This window comes from Cebus imitator, unplaced genomic scaffold (assembly GCF_001604975.1).
Source record: "Cebus imitator isolate Cc_AM_T3 unplaced genomic scaffold, Cebus_imitator-1.0 Scaffold128, whole genome shotgun sequence".
Classification (NCBI taxonomy): Eukaryota; Metazoa; Chordata; class Mammalia; order Primates; family Cebidae; genus Cebus; species Cebus imitator.
In genome coordinates, this window is record NW_016107443.1 from 2,138,991 (window position 1) to 2,163,680 (window position 24,690).

The 24,690-nt window shown below is 43.1% G+C and overlaps 1 protein-coding gene across 1 annotated transcript in view; it reads right to left on the reverse strand.

Annotated features, from left to right (window-relative positions):
* The window catches only part of MAP3K15 (mitogen-activated protein kinase kinase kinase 15), a 147,409-nt gene that overhangs the window by 115,295 nt on the left and 7,424 nt on the right, over positions 1-24,690 (reverse strand). The window contains exons 2-3 of the mRNA XM_037742818.1: positions 7,881-8,020; positions 5,623-5,646 (exon numbers count right to left, since the gene is read on the reverse strand). Coding sequence (XP_037598746.1) covers positions 5,623-5,646; positions 7,881-8,020 — 164 coding nt within the window. The remainder of the gene's footprint in view (positions 1-5,622; positions 5,647-7,880; positions 8,021-24,690) is intronic.

Genomic DNA, 24,690 nt, shown 5'->3' on the forward strand with positions numbered 1-24,690 from the left:
GTTGACCAGGATGGTCTCGATCTCTTGACCTCGTGATCCACCCGCCTTTGCCTCCCAAAGTGCTGGGATTACAGGCTTGAGCCACCGCGCCCAGCGTCAATTGATTTTGACAAGGGTGGCAATACGATTCAAAGATGACAAGATAGTTGTGGGGTTTTTTTGTTTGTTTGTTTTGTTTTTTTAACAAACAGTGCTGGGACAACTAGGTATCCAAATGTGAAAGAATGAAGTTGGACATCTATCTCACACCAGATACAAAAATGTACTCAAAATGGATCAGAGACCTAAATGTAAGAGCTAAAACTATAAAAAATTTAAAAGAAAACATAGGAGTCATACTTCATGACCTTTGTTTGGGCTAAGAGTTCACAGATACAACACCAAAAGCACGATCCATAAAAGAAATAACTGATAAAACCTCTAATAAGAGCCTTGCTTCCAAAATGCATAGAGAACTCTTACACAGCTTTGTCATAAGAACACAGCCCAATTTTAAATAGGCAAAAGATTTGAATAGACATTTCACCAAAGACGACTATGAGTGACTAACCAGCACATGAAAAGATGCTCAACATCATTAGCCACTAGAGAAATGCAAACTAAAACTACACTCATGTATCATTTTCATACTAGAATGGCTATCATAAAAATACAGATGACACCAAGTATTGGTGAGGATGTGAAGAAACTGTACCTCCCATTGCTGGTGGAAATGTAAAATAGTACAGCCACTTTGGATTGTTTTGACAGTTCCTTAAGAAGTTAAAGGTATATTTACTGCCCGGGCACAGTGGCTCATGCCTGTAATCCCAGCACTTTGGGAGACTGAGGCACGCGGATCACTTGAGGTCAGGAGTTCAAAACAACATGGTAAAACCCCGTATCTAATAAAAATACAAAAGATTTTAGCTAGGTGTGGTTGCAGGTGCCTGTAATCACAGCTACTCGGGAGGCTGAAGCAGGAGAATCGCTTGAACCCAGGAGGCAGAAGTTGCAGTGAGCTGAGATAGCACCATTGCACTCCAGCCTGGGCAACAGAGTGAGATTCCAGTTCAAAAAAAAAAAGGCTATATTTACAATGTGACTTGGCAACTCCGTTCCTAGGTATGTATCCAAGAGGAATTAAAAACATGCGCCCACACAAAGATTTGTACTCAAATGTTCACAGTGGCATTATTCATAATGGCCAGAAAGTGGAAACAATCCAAATGTCCACCTACCAGGGAATGGATAGATAAAATGTGCAATATCTATGCAGTAGAATACCATTCAGTAATAAAAAGGAAAGAACTACTGATCCACGCAACATCATGGATGGACTTCAAAAACATCATCCTAAGTGATAGGAGCCAGATGCTAAACATCACATATTGTATGGTTCCTTTCACATGAAAAGTCTTGAAAAGGCAAATCTATAAGACAAAAAGCAGACTGGCAGTTGCCTGGGGCTGGGTGTGGGCCGAGAGATTGTCAGCAAATAATCATTTTGGGGTCAGGGAAATGCTCTAAAACTAGATTGTGGTAAACAACCCACAACTGGCTGAACAACTCTGTCATTTATTAAAAGTCATTGAATTGTGTGTGCTTAAACTAGGTGCATTTTATGGTATGTAAATTATACCTACATAAAGCATTTCAAAAAACAAAACCAAAGCAGAACACAAGAATATGAGCATCATCTGATAAAGAGGTGAGCACAAAAACTGTTAGCATGTTTCCAAAGAGCAAAAAGGCCCAGAAGAGCTGCAGGTGGTCCACTCTGAAGCCTGGAGATTAGCTTCCTGGCCTCGGCATCCCTGTAAATCAACTTCTTCTAGAAATGGAGACAGATGTCCAGGCAACGTGGCCTGTAATCCCAACACTTTGGGAGGCCAATGCGGGTGATCACCTGAGGCCAGGAGTTTGAGATCAGTCTGGCCAACATGGTGAAACGCTGCCTCTACTGAAAAAAAAAAACACTTGACGGGTCATGGTGGCACATGCCAGTAGTCCCAGGTACTCAGGAGGCTGAGGCAGGAGAATCACTTGAACCTGGGAGGCAAAAGTTGCAGTGAGCCAAGATCATGCCTCTGCACTCCAGCCTGAGCTATAGAGCAAGACTCCATCTAAAAAGACAAAGAAAAAGAAAAAGAAATGGAGACAAATGTGCCCATTATGCTGCCAAATGAAGCACATCATCAAGCACAATTTCAATGTTATTATTTTTTCATTTTTCCATCTCCCTTTCTGGGTAAAGGTACAATTTTTGAAATATCAAATGACTCCCTGAAAAGAGATCTCAAAGCATCTTGGTTTTCACATGCTCATAAATCATTTCAAACATCTGGCTACATGTTCAGGGTATGTCATCTAATTTGTACTCCTTATTCACAAGACTTTACTGTTCACTAACTGTGACTCGTGTGTGTGTGTGTGTGTGTGTGTGTGTGTGTGTGTGTGTGTGTATGTGTTTGAATAAAAATCTTTCCAAAATGATCACAAACCCACAATTCCATCAGATTGTCTCTCGGAATCTCTAGGGTCAGATGATCCAGGTGTCTGATTCCAGGGTTACCCCCAGTCCACATGGAGGGGACAAATGAGCAAATTCTCCTTAGAAGCCACCCAATTTACTGTGACATTGTATTTTAATGGTTTTTTGTTTGTTTTTGAGACAGAGTCTCACCCTGTTGCCCAAGTTGGAGTGCAGTGGGATGATCTCAACTCGCTTCAACCTTCTGAGTTCAAGCAATTCTCCTGTCTCAGCCTCCTGAGGAGCTGGGATTACAGGCATACACCACCATGCCCGGCTAATTTTTGTATTTTTAGCAGAGATGGGGTTTTGCCATGTTGGCCACGTTGGTCTTGAACTCCTGACCTCAGATGATCCACCCACCTCGGCTTCTCAAAGTGCTAGGACTACAGGCATGAGCCACCGCACCCAGCCGCTATTTTAATGTTTAATCACCATTAGTTGCAAGATGTCCATTCTGCTGACCCAAATAATTTTTCTGTTTACCCTACTTCCATCCCATCTGGAGTGGAAAAAGTAAACATCTCTTTACTTTCAGAAAGAGGATCGCATTTGAAGATGACTACTAATGGTCCCTCTCAAGGCTTAGTTCCCTTTAGCTTTTCCTCTTAGGTACAATTCTCCATTCATCACATCACCTGGGATCCTTTTTTATTCTTCTGAGTGCTCTAAATTTTCATATCTCACCAAGCATGACAATCAATACTGAGCACCAAATTCTAACATAATGCCAAATACAGCAAAGAGATTAGCTGCCAAATCCTTTAGAACAGGAGTCCCCAACTCCCAGACCATGGACCGGTACCAGTCAGTGGCCACACAGCAGGAGGTGAGCCGTGGGTGAGCCAGCATGACCGCCTGAACTCCACCTCCTGTCAGATCATTGGTGGCATTAGATTCTTATAGGAGCGCAAACCCTATTGTGAACTGCGCACGCGAGGGATCCAGGCTGCATGCTCCTTGTGAGAATCTAATGCTTGATGATGTGAGGTGGAACAGTTTCCCGAAACCATCTCCCACATCTGCTCTGTGGAAAAATTGTCTTCCATGAAACCGGTCCCTGGTGATGAAAAGGTTGGGGACCACTGCCTTAGAGTAAGTTTATTCCTAAAAACCAAACAAAATACCTAGAAAGAACAGTGCTGAAGTATGCTTGGCATTACTAAGGATGTTAACGAATTCCTGGGTGTTTGGGAGGAGGGAGAATGCACCAGAAGGGAGGTATATAGTGAAACTGTAACAGCATGACACCAAGTCTCCGGGAGGACAGAATATTTCTGAGTGCTGAAGCATCCAACAGCCAGGAATGTAGAAAGGAAACAAGTTGTCTTCTTGCTCCTTGCCTCAGTGTAACTCATGCTGTTTTAAGGAATCAGCATTTCATAGCCATCTCTTGCATTAAATCCAGGTTACATCTTCTTGCTTGTATAGCAAATATGGAACCACAGATGCTGAGGGCTGGAAGGCATCAATGAACAAAATAGCACAGTTCAACATTTCTCATTTTACTGCTGAGGATCCTGAGGCCTAGGCAGAGGTGGAATGACTGACTGCCCAGTGTTGCTTAGAGACAGGCCTGCAGCTACAACTGCACCTCCTGGGCCCCAGGCCCAGTCTCCTTCGACTTCTTCCCCATTTTCCACAAATTAGGTAATTTTAAAAATCAAGGCCTGGTGTGGCGGCTGACACCTGTAAATCCCAGCACTTTGGCAGGCCCAGGAGGGCAGATTACTTGAGGTCAGGCATTCGAGACTAGCCTGGCCAACATGGCGAAACCCCGTCTCTACTAAAAATACAAAAATTAGCCGGGTGCCTGTAATCCCTACTCGGCAGGCTGAGGCAGGAGAATTGCTTAAGCCCAGGAGGCAGAGATTGCAGTGAGCCAAGATTGCGCCACTGCACTCCAGCCTGGCCGACAGAGACTGCCTCAAAAAAAGGAAAAAAAAAAAAATCAAGGTCTAGGAAGAATAGGAAAGACTCTCACAGGTGGACAACATCAGCATGGAAATGGGGTAAAAGAAAGTCACATATGATCCCATTTCTTTTCCAAAAGGAACCTAAAACCACCCGATGCCTTATCTTCCAGGCCTGCCTGTGAAATTCATGCTCCAATAGTAATCCCGTGCACTATATCACTTGCTTTGTTTCTGGAACTTCTGTGTCAGGTGGGGAGTTCTATCAGGGTCCTGGGGAAGTCTGGGCTCCCAAGCTGCAGGTTGAAGCCTTCTGCAGAGGGCGCCCTGGGAAGACCTTTGCCTCCTGGGCCCTTTCTCCCTCTCCTAGGAACCCCAACTAGAATAGAAAGAGAGTCTGCAGGCCCGCTCCTTCTAGAAGGGCTAGCAGGAAGGAGGCTAAGACTCCAAGGAGAGGGACCAAGGGCCTGTCCCGAGTCTAGGTCATGGTTTCTGAAACAATGCCATAGGTCTGGAGGGATGGGCAGTGTGGGGTGCATTCAAAGGTATACAATCACCTTAGCATCATTTCCAAGGCCAAGATCTTTTAAAAACATTTTTGGGGTGGTGATTTCATTATACTATTCAAACCAACATGACAATAAAACTATGTAATTCAAGAACTTTTGAGCCAAATCAGGAGACTTCAGTATATAAATTGGACAGAAGCAAGTAGAATTCCATCCCACTTCTTTCCAGTTTGTGGCAAGGAACTTGTGCCCCATATTAACTGGGATACAAGTTCACGTTCCTCCATCATTAGGGAAACTCTGCTTGGAGAGAGGGAGGTACTGACACCAGCAAGAAAAAGTATGAGAAGTACTGACTCCAGCAAACAGATTCTTGGCAGTCCATGGAACATCGACCCAGCTCAGAAGGAATCACCCAGAAGGTTCCGGCTCCAAGTCCTAGTGGGTAATGAAGAACATACACGTTCTTGCCTGGCCTTGCCTTCTGGCCCACACGCTTGATGGCTGAGTAGGGCCTGGGGCTAGCTGGCAGGTTGAGGCATAGGGAGATTTCTAACTGTCCTCCTTAGAAACAGAACAGGCATGATTAGAAGTCATCTTGCTACCTGGGCAATTTTCAGGCAAGCATTTTACGAATTGACATTTACATTTATTTTCAGAAATAAAATTCTGAACATGTAATACTTACTGTGTTTTTTTGAGTTACCATGTCCTGAAAAGAAAAAGAAAAGATAAATATAGCTTTTTAAAAAAACAGTTAATTTCCATAAGCATTAGCCAGCATTCCCCTCTAGAGAGCAAGAATTAATCATGTGAAACCTCCCACTCCAAAAGCTTCTAACAGAATGAACCTCTGAATTGCAACACCCATGTTCCAAAGAAAATTGATCACCACTGGTTAGCCTGTAGGACCACTAGAAGGCATTTATGCTTTTAAGGATTGCCCCAGAACAGTGCCAGTGCTTTTGCCAAAAAGATATTTTGAGCTTCAAGTTTGGGGTGCTCAGTGCCTTGCGTCTCGCCTTTCCAGAGAAGAATGTCAGCAATGGCAAGGAAAGGCCTGGAAGGCAACGTGCCATCCCTGGATCTGGAACCATTTCTTGAATCAGTCAATGTGAAGGCCACACCACAGTCAGCCTACCTACAGAAGGGATGTTGGTGGCAGAATTCCTGACGCCCCACTACAACTGTCTAGGAATCTTCAAATTCAATGACAACAATTTCAGTCAGTAAACTTAGTATGATAGTTAGGCATCCCTTGACTATCTCATTTATACACTGACAACCAAGATTTCCAGGGGAAGAAAACATAATTAGACAGCTGCCCTGTAAAACATGTTTTACATATTCTGAGATTTTTATTTCCTGATAACAAGTACAAACTGCTTCTTCTGATGTTAGATATAACTGACTACCCATTTCCATTTTAGGAAATATTTTTCTGTATCATTAAAAATTAAAACATCTAGTCCACAGAACTTTCCAGAGGGCTTTGCTAAGGCACAGTTGAAGAAACAACTGTCCTAAATTGGGAAAAAAATACATTATAATTTCATGTTTCTCATCAAAATATAGATTAATTATCCATATCTTTCATACTTGCTAAGTTCTAAATATTCCTAAGCATAGCTACCTTGGTGAAAATCAGTAAAAGAAAGGTCAGTATCTAAATATCTAATGTAGTTTACATTGGTTTATAGCCCTGGGGAAACTATTCTACAATGTAAAGTATACTAATAAAAGTTTCTTCTTTCACTGTCACTCGAATGACTTCTTAAAATACGTATTTTGCTATAATTACTGAATACATATCTAGGTAAAGTATATGTGATGTTGAGCACATACAAGTTACACATCTCAAGCAGGTGGTATTTCTACCAGGAAATAATCTCAAATCCTTACACAACCCAGAAAATCTAGTTAATATTAAATCTCAAGAAACACAATGAAAATGTCCAACTTTGGCATGAATTTGTACTATTATCTATGACTGATTTTTAATAGTGAGGGAACTGAACCTTTAGAAATAAGGTCTGTGAAGGCTGACTCTGCAAATCATCGGTTCTCACCCCTGGTTGCACATTTGGGAGGTTAAAAAAAAATCTCCAGGCTGGGTCCTGCCCCCATCCCTGAGATTGTGATGTAATTGGTTTCGGGTGGGGCTAGGCATGGGGATATTTACAAGCTCTCCCAGTAACTCTGAAGTGCACTCAAGGCTGAGAAGCATTGCTGTAAAGAAACTAATCCATTATTTCTAAAATGATTTAACATAGGCAAGGATTTTCTGACTAAAATATTCAATGACACCAATATCCATTGAATTTTGGAATAACTCATATTAAACATTTCCATTATACAAATATAAGGATTTTTAAAAAATACTATGTTGTCCAAAAAAGCTTGTCTCAAACTTGCAAAGATACATTTTAAAAATTCTTAACAATGAATGAGTTGTGCAGGAACATGTAAGTTTTCAGTTTTGCTTTGCTTTCAGATTGGGGGAAAATAACATCAAAGAGTAATCATGTCTATGCTAAAATATTTTGTCCATTTCAGTAACTGTTCAATGTCTTCATATTATTATCCAAGTTGAGAACTGATTTTTATGTGTAGGTTTGGATACAACTGCTCATGAAGGAATTCAGAACAGTGTCTCTGCTTCAATGGAAGCTAACAGGAGTGTTTGCCTTCATTTCCCTAATGAGCCTGGAAATGCCCAAGTCGCCTGCAAACATATGACTGTAGCACAGATGCTCACAAAGTGGCCAGGAAGTCACCCGTATGAACTAGAACCTGTGGCGGGAAGGAAAGAATTGCACAAGCAAGTCTTTGTTTTTCTCCAACTTTCTGTGCTACAGTGTCTAGCTACAGTGGCTTTTCAGCTAGACATATAATTCTGCTTTCCCAAAAAGAAGTACTCAGGAGAAGGTGAACAATACCCTTTACCTTCAAAGAGAGAGCAGTGTCAGCATCGGTGTCATGGTACAAGATCACGTTATTGGCCATGTCAAAGCTTTCTCGGACTCCAAGATGGTAGAAGAGAGAAGGCTGTCTGGAGATATCACTCATGTCTACCACAGCAACATCTGTAATGAACAAGGAGATGACAGGGTTAGGGGCGATGATCTGTCTACTTCATCTACTCACTGGTGATCACCAGTGGGGAGCTATAGCAATGTATATTTCTGCCATCAGCCTTTTAGGTAAAGTAAGGAATGATTTGATTAAAATTACCCTATGAACTGTGGAAGAAACGCAGTAAGAATTTTTTTTAATCCTCTTTCTTCTTCAAAGTGCTGGGAATGTAACCTCACTTAGAACTTGCTGATGGATTTTTAATGCTATTTTTATTATGACATATCATACATCCGAAGAATATATTTAGCTTATAGATAAGGCATAAAGTATAATGCAATGAGAAACCATGCACCTACTGTGCAGCCCAAGTCAGAGGGTTACCTGCACTCTCAGGGCCCCATATGCCCCTCCCTGATTACATCTCCTCCCTCCTGCCCAGAGAACACTTCTATCCTCATCTATGTATTTATCAGTTCCATGCATGTATGTGTGCTACAGAATGAACATTTATGTCCCCTCAAGGTTCATATGTTGAAACCTAACCCCCAATATGATGGTACCTGAAGATGAGGCCTTTGGAAGGTGATTGGATAATGAGGATGAAGTCCTTGTAAATTGGATTAGCACCCTTATAAAAGAGACCCTGGAGAGCTGCCTTCCCCCTTTCATCATTCCAGGACACAGGGAGAAGGTCCCATCTATGAACTAGAAAGTAGGTCCTCACCAAACACTGAGTCTGCCTTGATCTTGGACTTCCTAGCGTCCATAATTATGAGAAATAAATTTCTGGCCGGGCACAGTGGCTCACCCCTGTAATTCCAGCACTTTGGCAAGCTGAGGCAGGTGGATCACCTGAGCTCAGGAGCTCAAGACCAGCCTGGCCAACACGGTGAAACCCCATCTTTATGAAAAATACATAAATTAGCTGGGTATGGTGACAGGTTCCTGTAATCCCAGCTACTCCAGAGGCTGAGGCAGGAGAATCGTGTGAGCCCAGGAGGTGGAGGTTGCAGTGAAGTGACATCATGCCACTGCAATCCAGCCTGGGCGACAGTGTGAGACTCTGTCTTTAAATAAATAAATAAGTTTCTGTTGTTTAGAAGCCATGCCCAGGCTGAGGTATTATGTTATAGCAGTCCAAACAAACTAAGACAATATGTACAGGCATGTATAGGCGTATTATATAAACGCCTAGGCAGGAGAATCGCTTGAACCTGGGAGGCAGAGAAATATATGTATATGTGTGTGTGTGTGTGTGTGTGTGTGTGTGTGTGTGTGTGTGTGTGTGTGTATTCCTTAACAGTAAAATGCTCAGTTTTGCATGTCTTTAGACTTCATATAAATGATATTGCATTGTATATATTCTCTGCTATTTTTTGTACATCTAGCTTCAGTTCATGCATTTTTGCTTCTGTATAGAATTCTGTTGTATGGCAGATTTTTATTCATTTTCCTATTTCAAACTGCTGCAATAAGCAGTCCTGTCATAGTGCCTGGCTCACATGCCCCACCATCAACTTGACAATATAAAATGTGCCCTGGCTGGGCACAGTGTAATCCCAACACTTTAGGAAGCCTCTACAAAAAATACCAAAAATTAGCTGGGTGTGGTGGTGTGTGCCTGCAGTCCCAGCTACTTGGGAGGATGAGGTGGGAGGAGAGTTTGAGCCTGGGAGGTAGAGGCTGCAGTGAGCCGTGATCATGCCACTGCTTTCCAGTGTAAGTGACAGAATAAGACCCTGTCTCAAAAAATATATATAAATAAATAAAATGCACCCTGGAGTTGCATCCTGTAATAGAGACCTATGCAAAACAGAAGAGCAACTTATTCCTTGAATAGTGAGCATGTTTAAATTATACCTAGTAGTGTGGGGCACCATTTCAAAACTCAAAATATTCTAGAGGACGTAAGAGTTCCAAGTTTGATGGGAGCTCTTTGCCATGTGCAGTAGAGATATAGGAATGTAGTGTCCAAACTCATGCTCACACTGCTGTGACTACTAAAAAGTCACTGAAAATCCCAATGGGACAGAAGAGGCCAGTTGACAAGGGCATGAAGAAACAAGAAGGCAGGCAGGCGGCCCATCAGCACCAGACACTGCTGGCTCTGTACAGAGGTGCTGGGAACCTGAGGCCAAGTGCCACTAAGCCCCAGAGTGGGCCTTTTATTCTTTATTTATGGATTGCCTGCTGTATGGCAGGATTGTGCTGGGTACCAGGGATAGAAGTGTCAACAGGGAATAATCCCTTCTCTCAAAAGAAAAAACCAACTACAATAGAGTGTGGGTAACCAGAAGAAAGGGGATGGTTAGGATAACCGTGAGGGCGACCAAAATGAGGGAAACACCGTGAACAGAGCACTCACAGGAGGGTACACAATCCACACCTGGGGAGAGGGCAGTCACAGAAGGCCTAGAGGCAGGGGTACTGTCCATGACCCAAGGCTCTGTAAGAGATAGGCAGGCAAATGGGATGAGGATGCGCGGGATGAAAGGGAAGGAAAGAGCGGTGCAGGAAGAGAAGCCAGCTAGTGCAAGGGGACAGCGGAAAGCCAGGGTGTAAGTGTGACGGCCACCCACAGATCACTGCCTGGGGCCAGAACACCCCAGAAAATGAGCCTGGAGGGGGAGGGCTGGACCTACCTTGAGGCAATGGGAAACCTATGGTTGAGTTTTTTAACTTTTTATTTTTATTTACTTATTTATTTATTTATTTTTGAGACAGAGTCTCACTCTGTCGTGCAGGCTGGAGTGCACTGTTATGATCTCGGCTCACTGCAACCTCCACCTCCCAGGCTCCAGTGATTCTTGTGCCTCAGCCTCCTGAGTAGTTGGAACTACAGGCATGCGCCACCACGCCCAGCTAATTTTTTTGTATTTTTAGTAGAGACAGGGTTTCACCATGTTGGCCAGGCTGGTCTCGAACTCCTGACCTCAAGTGACCCACCTGCCTCAGCCTCCCAAATTGTTGGGATTACAGGCATGGGCCACCGTACCTGGCTATTTATTATTTATTTATTTATTTATAACAGAGATGAGGGTCTCACTATGTTGCCCAGAGTGGTCTTGAACTCCTGGGCTCAAGCAATCCTCCCACCTCGGTCTCTTCAAGTGCTAGGATTACAGGTGTGAGCCACTGCTCCTGGGCTTTTAAAACATTGTATTATGCAGAACTATAAATATACATTAAAAGCAGACAGAATAGTATAATGAAATCTCCATACCTCCCACCTCAACAAGGATCAACTCAAGGCCGGCTTTGTTTCATCTTTACTACCATCCGCAACGTCCGCCCCTCCCCACTGTGTTATGTTGAAATAAATCCTACCAGACACCATATCGTTTCATTTCATCCCTCAGCATTTCAGGATATATCACTAAAAGATGAGAACTGAAAGTAGTATCAATGTTTTACCTAAAAATATTTTTAAAGAATCATGAGGGTTTTTGTTTGTTTGTTTGTTTTTTTAGCAGAAGACTCTCAGAGTCTAATTTACCCTTTAGAGGTCATCTAGTAATGAAAGGACCCACATCTATGCTGAGGAAACACTCTACAATGCAGCCTAATCAATTTCTCTCAAATGGATAATTCCACTCCCCAAACACATTTGCTTAGAGTCAAGATAACATGCCACTGTAGCTGAGTAAATTAGCCATTCTGCCTATAGGATTGCTTCCTGGACTCTTACTATCTACATTAAAAATTACATGTTTGAGGCTGGGCACGGTGGCTCATATCTGTAATCCCAGCACTTTGGGAGGCTGAGGCGGGCAGATCACTTGAGGTCAGGAGTTCAAGACCAGCCTGCCCAACATGGCAAAACCCTGTCTCTACCAAAAATACAAAAAATCAGCCAGGTGTGGTGGCAGGCACCTGTAATCTCAGCTACTCAGGAGGCTGAGACAGGAGAATCACTTGAATCTGGGAGGTGGAGGTTGCAGTGAGCCAAGATCATGCCACTGCACTCCAGCCTTGGCAACAAGAGCAAAACTCTGTCTCAAAAGAAAGATATATATATATATATATATATATACGTTTCATAGTGATGCTATGAAAAAGTAGAAACATAGATAATAATTTCAAGGCCATGGTGACTGTTATAATTAGTTCATAAAGGCAAGGAAGCAAATAGAAACAGATAAAGGGGAGTCATTTAATATATGAAACATAATTTTTAATGTAGATAAGTAAGTGTCCAGGAAGCAATCCTATAGGCGGAATATCTAATTTACTCATTGCAGTGGCGTGGTATCTTGACTCTAAGGGGAGTCACGGAAAGGGGCAGAAGGGAGGGATAGGGACAGCAGCCCCGACGTCAGGTAGCCCATTTTCACAGGCAACCTTGAATTTGGCAGAGGAACTTGTTGCCAGGAAGATTCCATTTTGATCAAGTGACATGACTTCCTCCCTTCCTTTGCCTTCTCAACATTCTGTGCTGGGACCCACTGGCCTCTCTACCAAGGACTGGGAGACTTTTCACTGTCAATGAAAAGAGAACATATTAATACTGCTACTCAAAAAAAAAAAAAAAAACCCACAAAAGAACAACATTCTGAGCAATGCATGTTCAATAGGAAAACTGCCTCAAATCTAAAGCTGGAATTTTTGCCTGACATCTGTCACTCAGGCCAGTAGACCAAGTTCACTTTGAGGATTTATACCAAAACAGTATGCAATTGGCTTACTTTCAGAATTTCTAAGACATGAATTTAGCATTTGATTTATAAATGTTAATAGTGATAAAACACCAGATCGGAACTTTTATTCTATACAAAGATAAAAGGGCTTTATCCCTTAAAGAGAGCACCAGTTACCTAAAAGCTTTCATCATCACTGTGGTCACATGCTTTGCCATTTACAAAACACTTTCACAGACATCTCAGCTGAATTTCAGAACCCTAGCAGGCAGGCAGGGCAAGTACTGGCTTTACTTCGCAGGTAGAAAAATGAAGTGCCAAGAGGTTAATAGACTCACCCAAGGTCACCCAACGAGAGCATGAAAGAGTCAGGGCTCAAAATCAGCTTTTCCAACCCCAAGTCCTGTGTTCCCCAATGCCCTGATGAGGCTCAGTACGTTCCTTACACACTCTGTAAAACTGAACTACCTGGCAGCACAACAAATTTATATATCAGGCTAAATCTTAAGCAAAAAGATCACAAGTAAAAAGGAAGAGATAAAATTCAGATTTTCATTCCCAAATACACCCTGCGCTCCTAGCAACCATTACCTTCCAGTTCCTACTGACGCAGGCCAGCTTCAGGGAAAAAACACATATCGTATAAACCATCTTCTCTGAGCCTGAGGCAGGCACACACAACCACCCTACCTATCTTGGTTTAGCAAACTTTAAGAAGTGATACCAGGCATGGTGGCATGTGCCTAGAGTCCCAGTTACTCTGGAGGCTGAGGCAAGGGGATCACTTGAGCCTAGGCGCTCAAGTCCAGTCTGGGCAACATAATGAGACTCTGTCTTTGTAAGAGTAAGAGTGAGTGAGAGAGAGAGAGTGAGTGTGAGTGAGTGAGTGAGATATATATGTGTGTGTGTGTGTGTGTGTGTGTGTGTATGTGTGTGTGTATATATATATATATATATATACATATATGAGAGAGAGAGACAGAGAGAGACTACATCAAGGACTGCAAAAAGCCAAGGTTCCGGTTGTAATCTATGCTTAGCAGGAAAGTGAATGTAATTTAATAACCAGTTACAATGACCTCAAGCATGAGGTTAATTACAAGGACCTTGAAACATGCTGGTAACAAATAAGAAAGATGAATGATGCATAGGACTTTAGTTCATTAAAAACTTTTGAACACTAACTTGAATACTATTTTTGCTAAATGTTTTATGGGTAACACATAAAACTGTAATTTTCTAGTGTGGTTAAAAGCATCTGATTTCTGAAGCAAAGCACTAGTCAACAAAGCGATATGACGGCAAATGATTTACCATACAGTAATTCTGTGATTGTACTGGCTCGTGCCAGTCTGTAAATATACACCAGGTTATCCTTAAGCCTATCTAACTCCCTGCAGAAAAAAAGAAATTATGAAAGTAAATAAGACTGGCTTTGTCTAAATGAAAAGCACTAGATTTTACAAGTTTTCGGCCAAAGACTTTAAAACAAAAATCAGATTGGACATATGGCAACGCTAGCCACCTGAAAGCTACCTTAAAAAAAAAAAAAGCCCAGATGTACTTGACAGAAGGCACTTCTCTTAACTCCTACCATAATTTGGATCTTACTTCTCCACTGCTGCTTATTTCCAACATACTTCCGGTCAAGTCAATGAAGAAAGTTGTGAAATGTCTTTTTTTTTTTTTTGAGATGGATTGTTCCTCTGTTGCCCAGACTGAAGTGCAATGGTGCGAGCTCTGCTCACTGTTGCCTCTGCCTCCTGGCTTCAAGGGATTCTTCTGCCTCCGCCTCCGGAGTAGCTGGGATTACAGGCATGTACAACCATGCCCAGCTAGTTTTTGTACTTTTATTAGACAGAGGGTTTCCCCATGTTGGCCACGCTGGTCTTCAACTCCTCAACTCCTGACCTCAAGCGATCTGCCCACCTCGGCCTCCTAAAGTGCTGGGATTACAGGCGCAAGCCATGGTGCCCAGCCTGAAGTGTCACTTGAATCTTATTTTCCAATCTCATAAGGTGGAGCCAATATGCCAATTCAGTGTCAGGACACCAGCAGGTCCTTAATAATTGTCACAGCAGGTGGGTACTCTTGCCTGGGGGATCCAGTTTTAACTAGGGGGAAGGAGGGGAAGCGTGAGGACATCAATAATCTACCTGGCCTCCAATCTTTTGCTTCCCAGTATCAAATTTTTTTGTAAGAATGAAAATAAATCTTTTTTTTTTAACTGTATGTTATTAACATGTGTTCACTACCAATTTTTCCAAAAGAAATTCGGTATATATAAGCCAATTATGTTTTACTCACTAAGATGGATGGACTCATTGGGCTTAATTTCAGACCACTCACCATGAAATATTTGCAATACAGAGTATAGCATGAGTTTAGCCATTTTATCTTTTGCACATGTTGTTCTTCCAGCTGACAATGCAGAAAAAATATGCAGCATGATACCGCAAGCTAGATTGCATTCATCACTTTAAAAGCTACCAATATTGCTACTTGGGAGGCTAAGACAAGAGGATCGCTTGAGCCCAGGACTTTGAGGATGCACTGAGCTATGATCGTGCCACTGCACTCCAGCTTAGGCGACAGAGCAAGACCCTATCTCTAAAAATAATAAAATAAAAATACATGAGTATTGATATCATCATCATTATCCTTGCTGCCACACTTCACAGTTTCAACTCCGGGTTCCCTGGAAGCCTGTGAACACACCACCCCGATTTATTTTGTTTGTTTGTTTGTTTGTTTGTTTGTTTTTGAGATAGAGTCTCGCTCTGTTGTCCAGGCTGGAGTACAGTGGCATGATCTCGGGTCACTGCAACCTCCATCTCCCAGCTTCAAGCGATTCTTGTGCCTCAGCCTTCTGAGTAGCTGGGACTATAGATGTGTACCACCATGCTGGGCTAATTTTTTTGTACTTTTAGGAGAGACAGGGTTTCACCATTCTGGCCAGGCTGGTCTTGACCTCCTGACCTCAAAGGATCCACCTGCCTCAGCCTCCCAACGTGCTGGGATTACAGGCTTGAGCCACCGCGCCTGGCCACCATCCCAATATTTTCATCTTCATCATCTGAAGATTCCTCTTCAGCTTTCCTCAACCCTTTTCTAAAGGAGTGCTTTGACATGACTCTCCGTAAGCAAAATTTTTGGAGACATATTCTGAGAAGCCTTTTCTGACCAGCAGATAACAACCTCTTCTTTCAAAAGGTCCATGTCATACATCACCTTCAAACTGTGCACAATGCTAGACTTGCGCAGAGTCTGAGGTACTGCAGCCACACGCTGTAGACCCTGACAAGAGTACCGCTGAGCTTTCCTGTTACAGTGACAAAATCACAGCAAGTAGCTCCTGCATTTCTTAATTTGTTCTCCAATTGTCTCTTTAAATTGAATGTCAGTCGGCTGGAGAGAACCATCGCCTTTATGAGTACTCCTCCCACAATAATACACTCTTTCCTTAAGAAAATCAGCAGGTCCTTAGAGATCATCACTCAGCATCCGGACTTCTGCCTGACTGCTGATTTCACCCATTTTGTGCTCTATGCTTCCTCAGCAGTATCTGTCCCCATAGCCTGAGGGAGTGGTGACTCATTGCCGGATACTGGGCCATGTTGCTTGGTCCTTACCCCTTCTAATTTCCTTTTTCTTTTCATGTACCAATTTCCTTTTTTGTAGGTGGTCCTTTGAGAAAGGATGTGCATAGTTTATGATCTGCATCAAGCACTCCATAGCCAGAGTGCTTTACAAAACTTATCTATTTGCTTCTTAGGAATAGTAAGTACATTGGATGCAGTATTCCCATTCTCAGGATAGGTAACGCTTTTTTTTTTGGAGACAGAATCTCACTGTTGCCCAGGCTGCAGTACAGTGGCATGATCTCGGCTCACTGCAACCTCCGCCTCCCAGGTGCAGGCGATTCTCCTGCCTCAGCCCCCCGAGCAGCTGGGATTACAGGCCATGCACCACCATACCTGGCTAATTTTTATCTTTTTAGTGGAAATGGGGTTTTACCATGTTGGTCAGGCTGGTCTCAAACTCCGGACCCCAAGTGATCCACCCGCCTCGGCCTACCAAAGGGTTGGTATTACAGGCATAAGACACCATGCCTGGCCCAGATAACACATTTTAAAAAAATAAACCCATCTAACAAGTCTTGAAACTTTAGTCTTGTGAGAGCCAATGACAATCCAGCGGTCACTGTGAACATCAAAATGGTCTTTGCTTCCAGCTCGACCATAATATTTGGTGGGATTTACTGGAGGCCAATGAACCAGCTTTCCAGTATCAACAATTTCCATTTCCTTTTTGTCCCATTTATTCTGCTTCTTTTACCCACAACCTTAATGGCCTTACAAGGCATCTGGTATGGCTAGAACTGGGCTGATGTGACATGGCTGACATTAGGACATTCTGGTGCATTAGTGAGCACTGTCAATAAGACGCAGAGATATTATTTTCTGTTCTAATTACTACTACTACGTGACAAAACACCTCAAAATCCAATGGCAAACGTTTGAGTTCCTCTGCACAGGACAAGGAATGGAGTTAGGATGAAATCTTCAACCTCAAAATTTTGAAAACTTTCCTTACAAACTCTAGGTGTATAAGGCAACCCCACTACATGATAACTGCCCAAAAGCTCTGAGCCCTACATTTTTTATTTTACTATATAACTTTGTTGCTTTTAAATAATGTATAAAAAGAATATATACTAACAAATGAAATGTGATAAATGGAAATATATAGCTATTGATCGATACCATTAATTTAAACATAAATGCAAGCTTTGGCATGTATATTTCATAATGTAGTTATTCCAATAAACTAGCCTAAAATATGGAAACATTAACCTAATACTTAGTGAAAACATTCACACACTGGGGTCCAGCAATTTATTATTTCACAAAGCACATTTCATTCTACACTGGGGTTCTGGTATGTTTATTGGTGAGGGTCGAGGGGAGTGGTACAGGTGAGAGAGTGCTGACATTTACTGAGCACTTACTAAGTTCAAGGCATAGAGTTTGAATCTCTACACAGGAATCTTTTAAAATGAGGCTCGGAGATAATAAGTAAGTTACCCAAGCTCACACAGTCAGGAAAAGAGAAGGTAGAGATCCAAACTCAGCCAATAAAGCGAATGTTCTTTCTCCATCACCACTTGTACCACCAGGGCCAGTGGGATACAAGGATGGAAGGCATGTTGAGAAGCTTTCCTTACAGGTCTCTGGTGGAAGTTTTTGTTCTGGAAGACAGAAAGGCCACTGTGTCAAGGACAACCTGCATTTCCTGTACTTTCCTGGATAATGAGATGAAAAGGAGGCAGTAGTAGTCCTGCCTTCCCAACTCAAAGTGCCTGGGGGCACTCATTGAGAGGCGTCCCATGTGTTTAAGGTGTCAGGCTCAGTTTGTCAAGAGGCGCCTGTGTCAAACTTCATTTAAGATGAATCACAGACCTAAATGTAAAATCTGAAATGACAAAGTTTTTGGAAGAACACATAAAAAGAGTATCTGCACAACTGCAACCTTAAGGAAGATACAGCCGACAACCATAAAATAATAATATTCTAGATTAGACTTCATCAAAACAAAGAGCTTCTACTCATCAAAAGCCACCATTCTCAGCAAACTGACACAAGAAAAGAAAATCAAGCACAGCATGTTCTCACTCATAGGCGGGTGTTGAACAATGAGAACACATGGACACAGGGAGGGGAGCATCACACACTGAGGTCTGTGGGTGGGGACTAGGGGAGGGACAGTGGGGGGTAGGGAGTTGGGGAGGGATAACATGGGGAGAAATGCCAGATACAGGTGATGGGGATGGAGGCAGCAAACCACACTGCCATGTATGTACCTATGCAACAATCCTGCATGTTCTGCACATGTATCCCAGAACCTAACATGCAATAAAGTGTGTGTGCGTGTATACATATATATATATATATATATTTTTTTTTTTTTTAAAGCCACCATTATGTACATGAAGAAGCTAGCCACAGTCTGGAAGCAAATACTCACAATGCATATTTCTGACAAAGCACTTAAACCCAAAATATATAAAAATCTCTCATAATTCAATAATAAGATGACAGACAAACCAATTAGATAGGTCAATGGCTAGAATGGACACCTCACAAAGGAAGATATCTCCATATCCAAAAAGCACATGGAGAGGTATTCAACATCATTAATCATGAGGGAAAGGCAAATTAAAACCATTAGGAGAAACCACCACAACCCTTATGAGAAGGCCAAAATTGACAAGATTGATAATACAGTGTTGGAGATGATGTGAAGCCACTGAAACTGTCACGCATGGGTGCTAGGAATATAAAATGGTACAACCACTTCAGAAAAAGGGTTGGAAGTTTCTGATATATTTCAACACACACATAACCCATTGATCCAGCCATTCTACTTGTAGGTATTTACTCAAGAGGAATAAAAACATTGGTCCACAAAAAGACTTGCAAATTGCAAATTGCAAAAGCTTCTTCGGTTGTAACAACTCCAAACTAGAAGCAACCTAAACATTCATCAATAGGAGAATGCCTAAACTAACTGGCATATTCTCAGCTGAGATTTGTACATCACAATGTCTACACATTTTACATTCAAAATATTTAAAAAGAATAATCAGCTAGGTACAGTGGCTCACACCTGAGATCCCAGCACTTTGGGAGGTCAGGGTGGGCAGATCACCTGAGGTCAGGACTTCAAGACCAGGCTGGCCAACATGGTGAAATCCCATCTCCAGTAAAAATACAAGGGTATGGTGACATATGCCTGTAATCCCAGCTACTCAGGAGGCTGAGGCAAGAGAATCACTTGAACTCAGGAGATGGATGTTGCGATGAACCGAGATCACGCCATTGCACTACAGCCTGGGCGACAGAGGAAGACTCCATCTCAAAAATAATAAAACAAAATAAAAAGAATAATCAGGGAATGGACAGAGGTAAAGAAGAAATGAGAACAGCAGGATGTTAATAATTGTCAGAGCTGGGTAATGTACATGCTTGAAATTTTCCATGATATAAGAAACCAAGAGAGAAAGTTATCTACATCAAATTCTCCTGCTTCTCTCTACCTTCTCTTTCCCCTCCCTATGTGTGTCCAGTTGTGCCTGGCCCCTGGGATGGCCTGCCACAGACCCCAATTCCTGAATGAGCTCCACTTCCTGCCAAGACTCACCCACCACTCAACTCCCTTCAGCTCCGCAACCACTCTTTCTCCCCACACCAAGCCCCAACAACTGATAGGCATTTTTGCCAGTCCCATCACACCCAATTGCCAAAACCTGTGGAAGTTACTGGGCAACAAGAATTTTTCCAGCCTACTTTATAGAAAGTTCAGTCCTATCCCAACCACATTATTTGGCCAAGATTGAAACAGCACCTATTTCAAAGCCAGATACATAGAAGGCTTTTAAAAAACAGTTTATGGCTCATATTCCAAAACTATGTTTGGAAGTTGACTGCGGGGAACTGAAAATACATTTTGCCCTAGTAACAGATAATACACAGCCAGTAAGGTAGCAGACCAGCCCACAGAAATCTACTCTAAAATGCAGTTAAGGCTGAGACAGCAATGTCTCCATTAAACGCTGCAGGAGCAATACTTGTTTCAAAGTTGGCCCACGTGACTAAGTTGAGGGAAGTTCCAGGCTCGATTGTGAGTCAGTAGCACTGACAGCAGCACCAAAAGGAAGGAGGCTCAGGGAAGGTCCCCTATGGGCAAGCCAACAACCAAGTCCAACAGAAGACAGCTAAGGTCCAGCCAGAGACTTCTGCAGCCAGGTCCCTGGGAGCAGTCATGGCTGTCTAGACTGAGCATACCCAGCTACTCTCTCCAGCAGGAAGGGAGAGAAGGAGAAAGCTTCTGAGTTACAACCCTATCTTTAATCTCCTACTGTACTTATTTAAAGTAAAAATCATACTTATATTCTAGAAAATACAGTATAGAAAATATGGACAAACCAAAAGAAAAGGAACCAGGATTCCCAGCATATAATTGAAACCACTACTTCCATCCTAGCATGTCCACTGTGAGTTCCTCTAGTCTCTCCTGTCAGATATGCACCACTGAAGAGACCTAGAAATGTGCCATTAGGATGGATGTTATTTCTTAATAAAATCGTAAGTGCACTCTATCTATGGCCTGGCTACCATTTTCAACATGCCACTGGAAACTGCATTCTAAATTTCTTTTGAGGGCACCATATAAGTTCTGCTTTATCTCAACAGGAGAAGCCAGCTGCCATCTGTGCCCACTGATGATTATTTTTAACAGGAGCTGGGTAGATATTCCTAGCAATCACTCAAACGGTGGCAAAGAAAACTGTACCTGGCTCCCGGCCATTGAAGAGTTTGCTGTCTGGCAGAAGATCAATCGTTAAATCAATAATTATTTAAGAGCCAGGAGCGGTGGCTCACGCCTGTAATCCTAGCACTTTGGGAGGCCGAGGCAGGCAGCTCACCTGAGGTCAGGAGCTCAAGACCAGCCTGGCCAACCTGGCAAAACTCCATCTCTAATAAAAATACAAAAATTAGCCAGGTGAGGTGGTACATGCCTGTAATCCCAGCTACTTAGGAGGTTGAGGCAGGCGAATTGCTTGAACCTGGGAGGTGAAGGTTGCAGTGAGCGAAGACCATGCCACTGTACTCCAGCCTGGGTGACAGACCGAGACTCAGTCTCAAAAAATAATTATTATTATTTAATCACAATTCTGTTGCCTGCAAGGAAAGAAAACCTCAGCATACGAAAGTCAACAGGGAGAAGGAAGGGAGTCCATGCAGGCTCCCTTTAAGAACTTGGATATGAAAGGTGAACAGGTACTGCTCAGAGGAAGACTACAGGCGGGGGTGGGGACTCATATGGTTTGGCTGTGTCCCCACCCAAACCTCATCTTAAATTGTAAAACCCACGTGTGGGAGGGAAGGACCTGGTGGGAGGTGACTGGATCATGGGGGCGGCTCCCCCAGGCTGTTCTCATGATAGTGAGGAAGTACTCATGAGATCTGATGGCTTAAAACTGGCAGTTTCTCCTGTGCTCTCTCCTGCCACCATGTAAGACATGCCTTGCCTCCCCTTCCCCTTCTGCCATGATCGTAAGTTTCCTGAGGCCTCCCCAGCCATGCCAAATTGTGAGTCAATTAAATCTCTTTTGGGGCCAGGCACAGTGGCTCATGCCTGTAATCCCAACACTTTGGGGGGCCGAGGTGGGTGGATCACCTAAGCTCAGGAGTTCACAATCAGCCTGGCAAACATGGCAAAACCCTCCACAAAAAATACAAAAATTAGCCGGACATTGGTGACTCATGCCTGTAATCCCAGCTACTCTGGAGGCTGAGGCTGCAGAATCACTTGAGGCTGGAGAATCCAGGAAAGTAGAGGTTGCAGTGAACCAAGATTGTGCCACTGTACTCCAGGCTGGATAACAGAGTGAGCCCCTGTCTCAAAACAAAACAAAATTACCTCTTTCGCATATAAATTACCCAGTCTCAGGTACTATCTTTCAGCAGTGTGAAAATGGACTAATATGGGGACAGAAACCAGGATACAGTGGCCTCTAGGCAGATACATAAATTTGAATGCAGCAACACTGGCCCAACTTTGAGATACCAGTTACAAAGCTACTGGCAGTAACCTGGAGAGAAAATGGTGCTTAGACCAAGACAGTAGCAGGACACACAGAGAGAAGCAGGCAGATTTGAGAACCATTTTGGAAGGAACTATTTGGATTTAACAAAGAGGGAGGGAGCAGAATCGTTCCTAGCTTTCTGACATGAACTGCTAGGTAGGGGATTTTCCTCATCCATGTTTACTTACCTTACAGAAGGTACTGTCTAAATTAACAACTGCCCCTATGCTCTGCTAAATAGATGTGGCCAGTCTCCTGACCATGTGTAGATGGCATGCAAAATGTATGTGCTAAATCAGAGGGCTGCCTGTTTCATCACTGCACAGCCATCGAACCCACGTCTCCCACAGGCCCATCTTCGTCTGAACTTTATGCATTCTCCAGAATGATGAGGAAGGAATATTCAGCAAGTTATAAGAAGTCAGGAAGTCATCTTATTTTTTTTTTGAGAGTCTCACTCTGTTGCCTAGGCTGGAGTGCAGTGGCGCCATCTCAGCTTGCTGCAACCTCCACCTCCTGGATTCAAGAGATTCTCCTGTCTCAGCCTCCCAAGGAGCTGGGACTACAGGCATGGGCTACCATGCCCGGCTACTTTTTGTATTTTTGGGGAGAGGCAGGGTTTCATCATGTTGGCCAGGATGGTCTTGAACTCCTTGCCTCAGATGATCTGCCCGCTTCAGCCTCCCAAAGTGCTGGGATTACAGGCATGAGCCACCACGCCTGGCCACAGGATATAAGAAGTCTTAAGGCATTTTTCAGGCTCCTTCTTGCGGCAGCAAATGCACACCTGGGCTGAGCCCACTAAAATGAGCTGAAACAAGCGGTATGTTTGGGCTGGGTATGGTGGCTCACACCTGTAATCCCAGCACTTTGGAAGGCTGAGGCATGAGGATCACTTGTGCCCAGGAGTTCAAGACCAGCCTGGGCAATATAGTGAGATCCCCAACTCTACAAAAAAAGACAAAAATAACTGGGCATAGTGGCATGCGCCTGTAGTCCCAACCATACACACAGGAGGCTGAGGTGGGAAGATTGCTTGAGCCCAGGAAGGTGAGGCTACAGTGAGCCCTGTTTGTGCCACTGCACTCTAGCCTGGGTGACAGAGCAAGACCCTGTGGGAGGGGAAGGGAGAGGAGGGGGAAAGGAAAAGAAAAGAAAAAGAGATGCATTCAGGCATTTTTAGCAGAACGCATGACAAGCTCTATTAGTCAGGATAAGCTAAGCTATGCTACCACAACAGGCAAATCCCAAGGCCTCAATGGCTTAATTGCTATCTTCAATCCCTGATCTTCAAGTCTGCCACAACAGAGGCAAAGAGACAGAGGAGCGCACTATCTAACTGCCTCAAGCCCAAAGTGATGCTTGCTGCTGCTGCTCACATCTCATTGGTCAGCACTAGTCACGAGGCCACTGCGCCAAGCCTAGACTTAATTTTTCTATCAATATTCAGAAAATACGAAAATGTCCGAGTGTCTGTTGCAATACTTCACAACTTTTCTGTGCACATAACCAAAGGAAAAAAATCAGAAGCAGGACTCCTGGGTCAGGAAAGTGACATTTAAATGAGGTCAGAGAAGAGTGAAGTTAGGCAAAGCCAGACACAACAGGTATAGGAAGATCACTTGCGCCTCAGAAGCTGTTCTTGTCATTTAAGCAGTTAATAGCTAACTCTAGAAGGCTGCTAATTAGCATCTAGGTGGAGGTCTCATTTACACTGGTCATTAACTAACCACCTAATTATTCTAAGAGTAAACAAAATGGTGTACTCCTCGAAGATAAAAGCACTGTATTCTTCCAGTCCTGAAGTCATTTTAAGATTTCCTACTACACTAAGTAGTAGTAGTAGTAGATAGCATCCTGGGAGAATAGTTTCCACAGTCACAACATTTGGGAAAGCTTAATATGAAGTCACACAGATCTCTTTGCTTCCTGCAAGTTGCCTCAAGTCTTTAAGACGTTAGCAAACAATAAGAACGTCTAGAAGGGAGACACAGGATGCAGCTGAAAAAAGTCTAGGCATGGTGGCCTATGCCTGTAAGTCCCAGCTACTTGGGAGGCTGAGGTGGGAGGATCACTTGAGCCCAGGGAGGTAGGTCATGGCTGAAATGAGCTGTGATCACGCTACTGCACGCCAGCCTGGGTGACAGAGTGAGACCTTCATTTTTTTTTAAATAAAAAACAAACAAACAAAAAAATAACATAAACTAAACCCTAACGTAAACTAAACATTTCAAGTGATCATGATGTGTCAACATACGTGTAAGTTCATCGATTGTCACAAGTACCGTACTCTGGTGGAAGATATTCATGATAAGGGCAGGGGTGTTGATGGGAACACTCTGAACTTTTCCTCTCAAGTTTGCTGTGAATCTACAACTGCTGTTAAAAA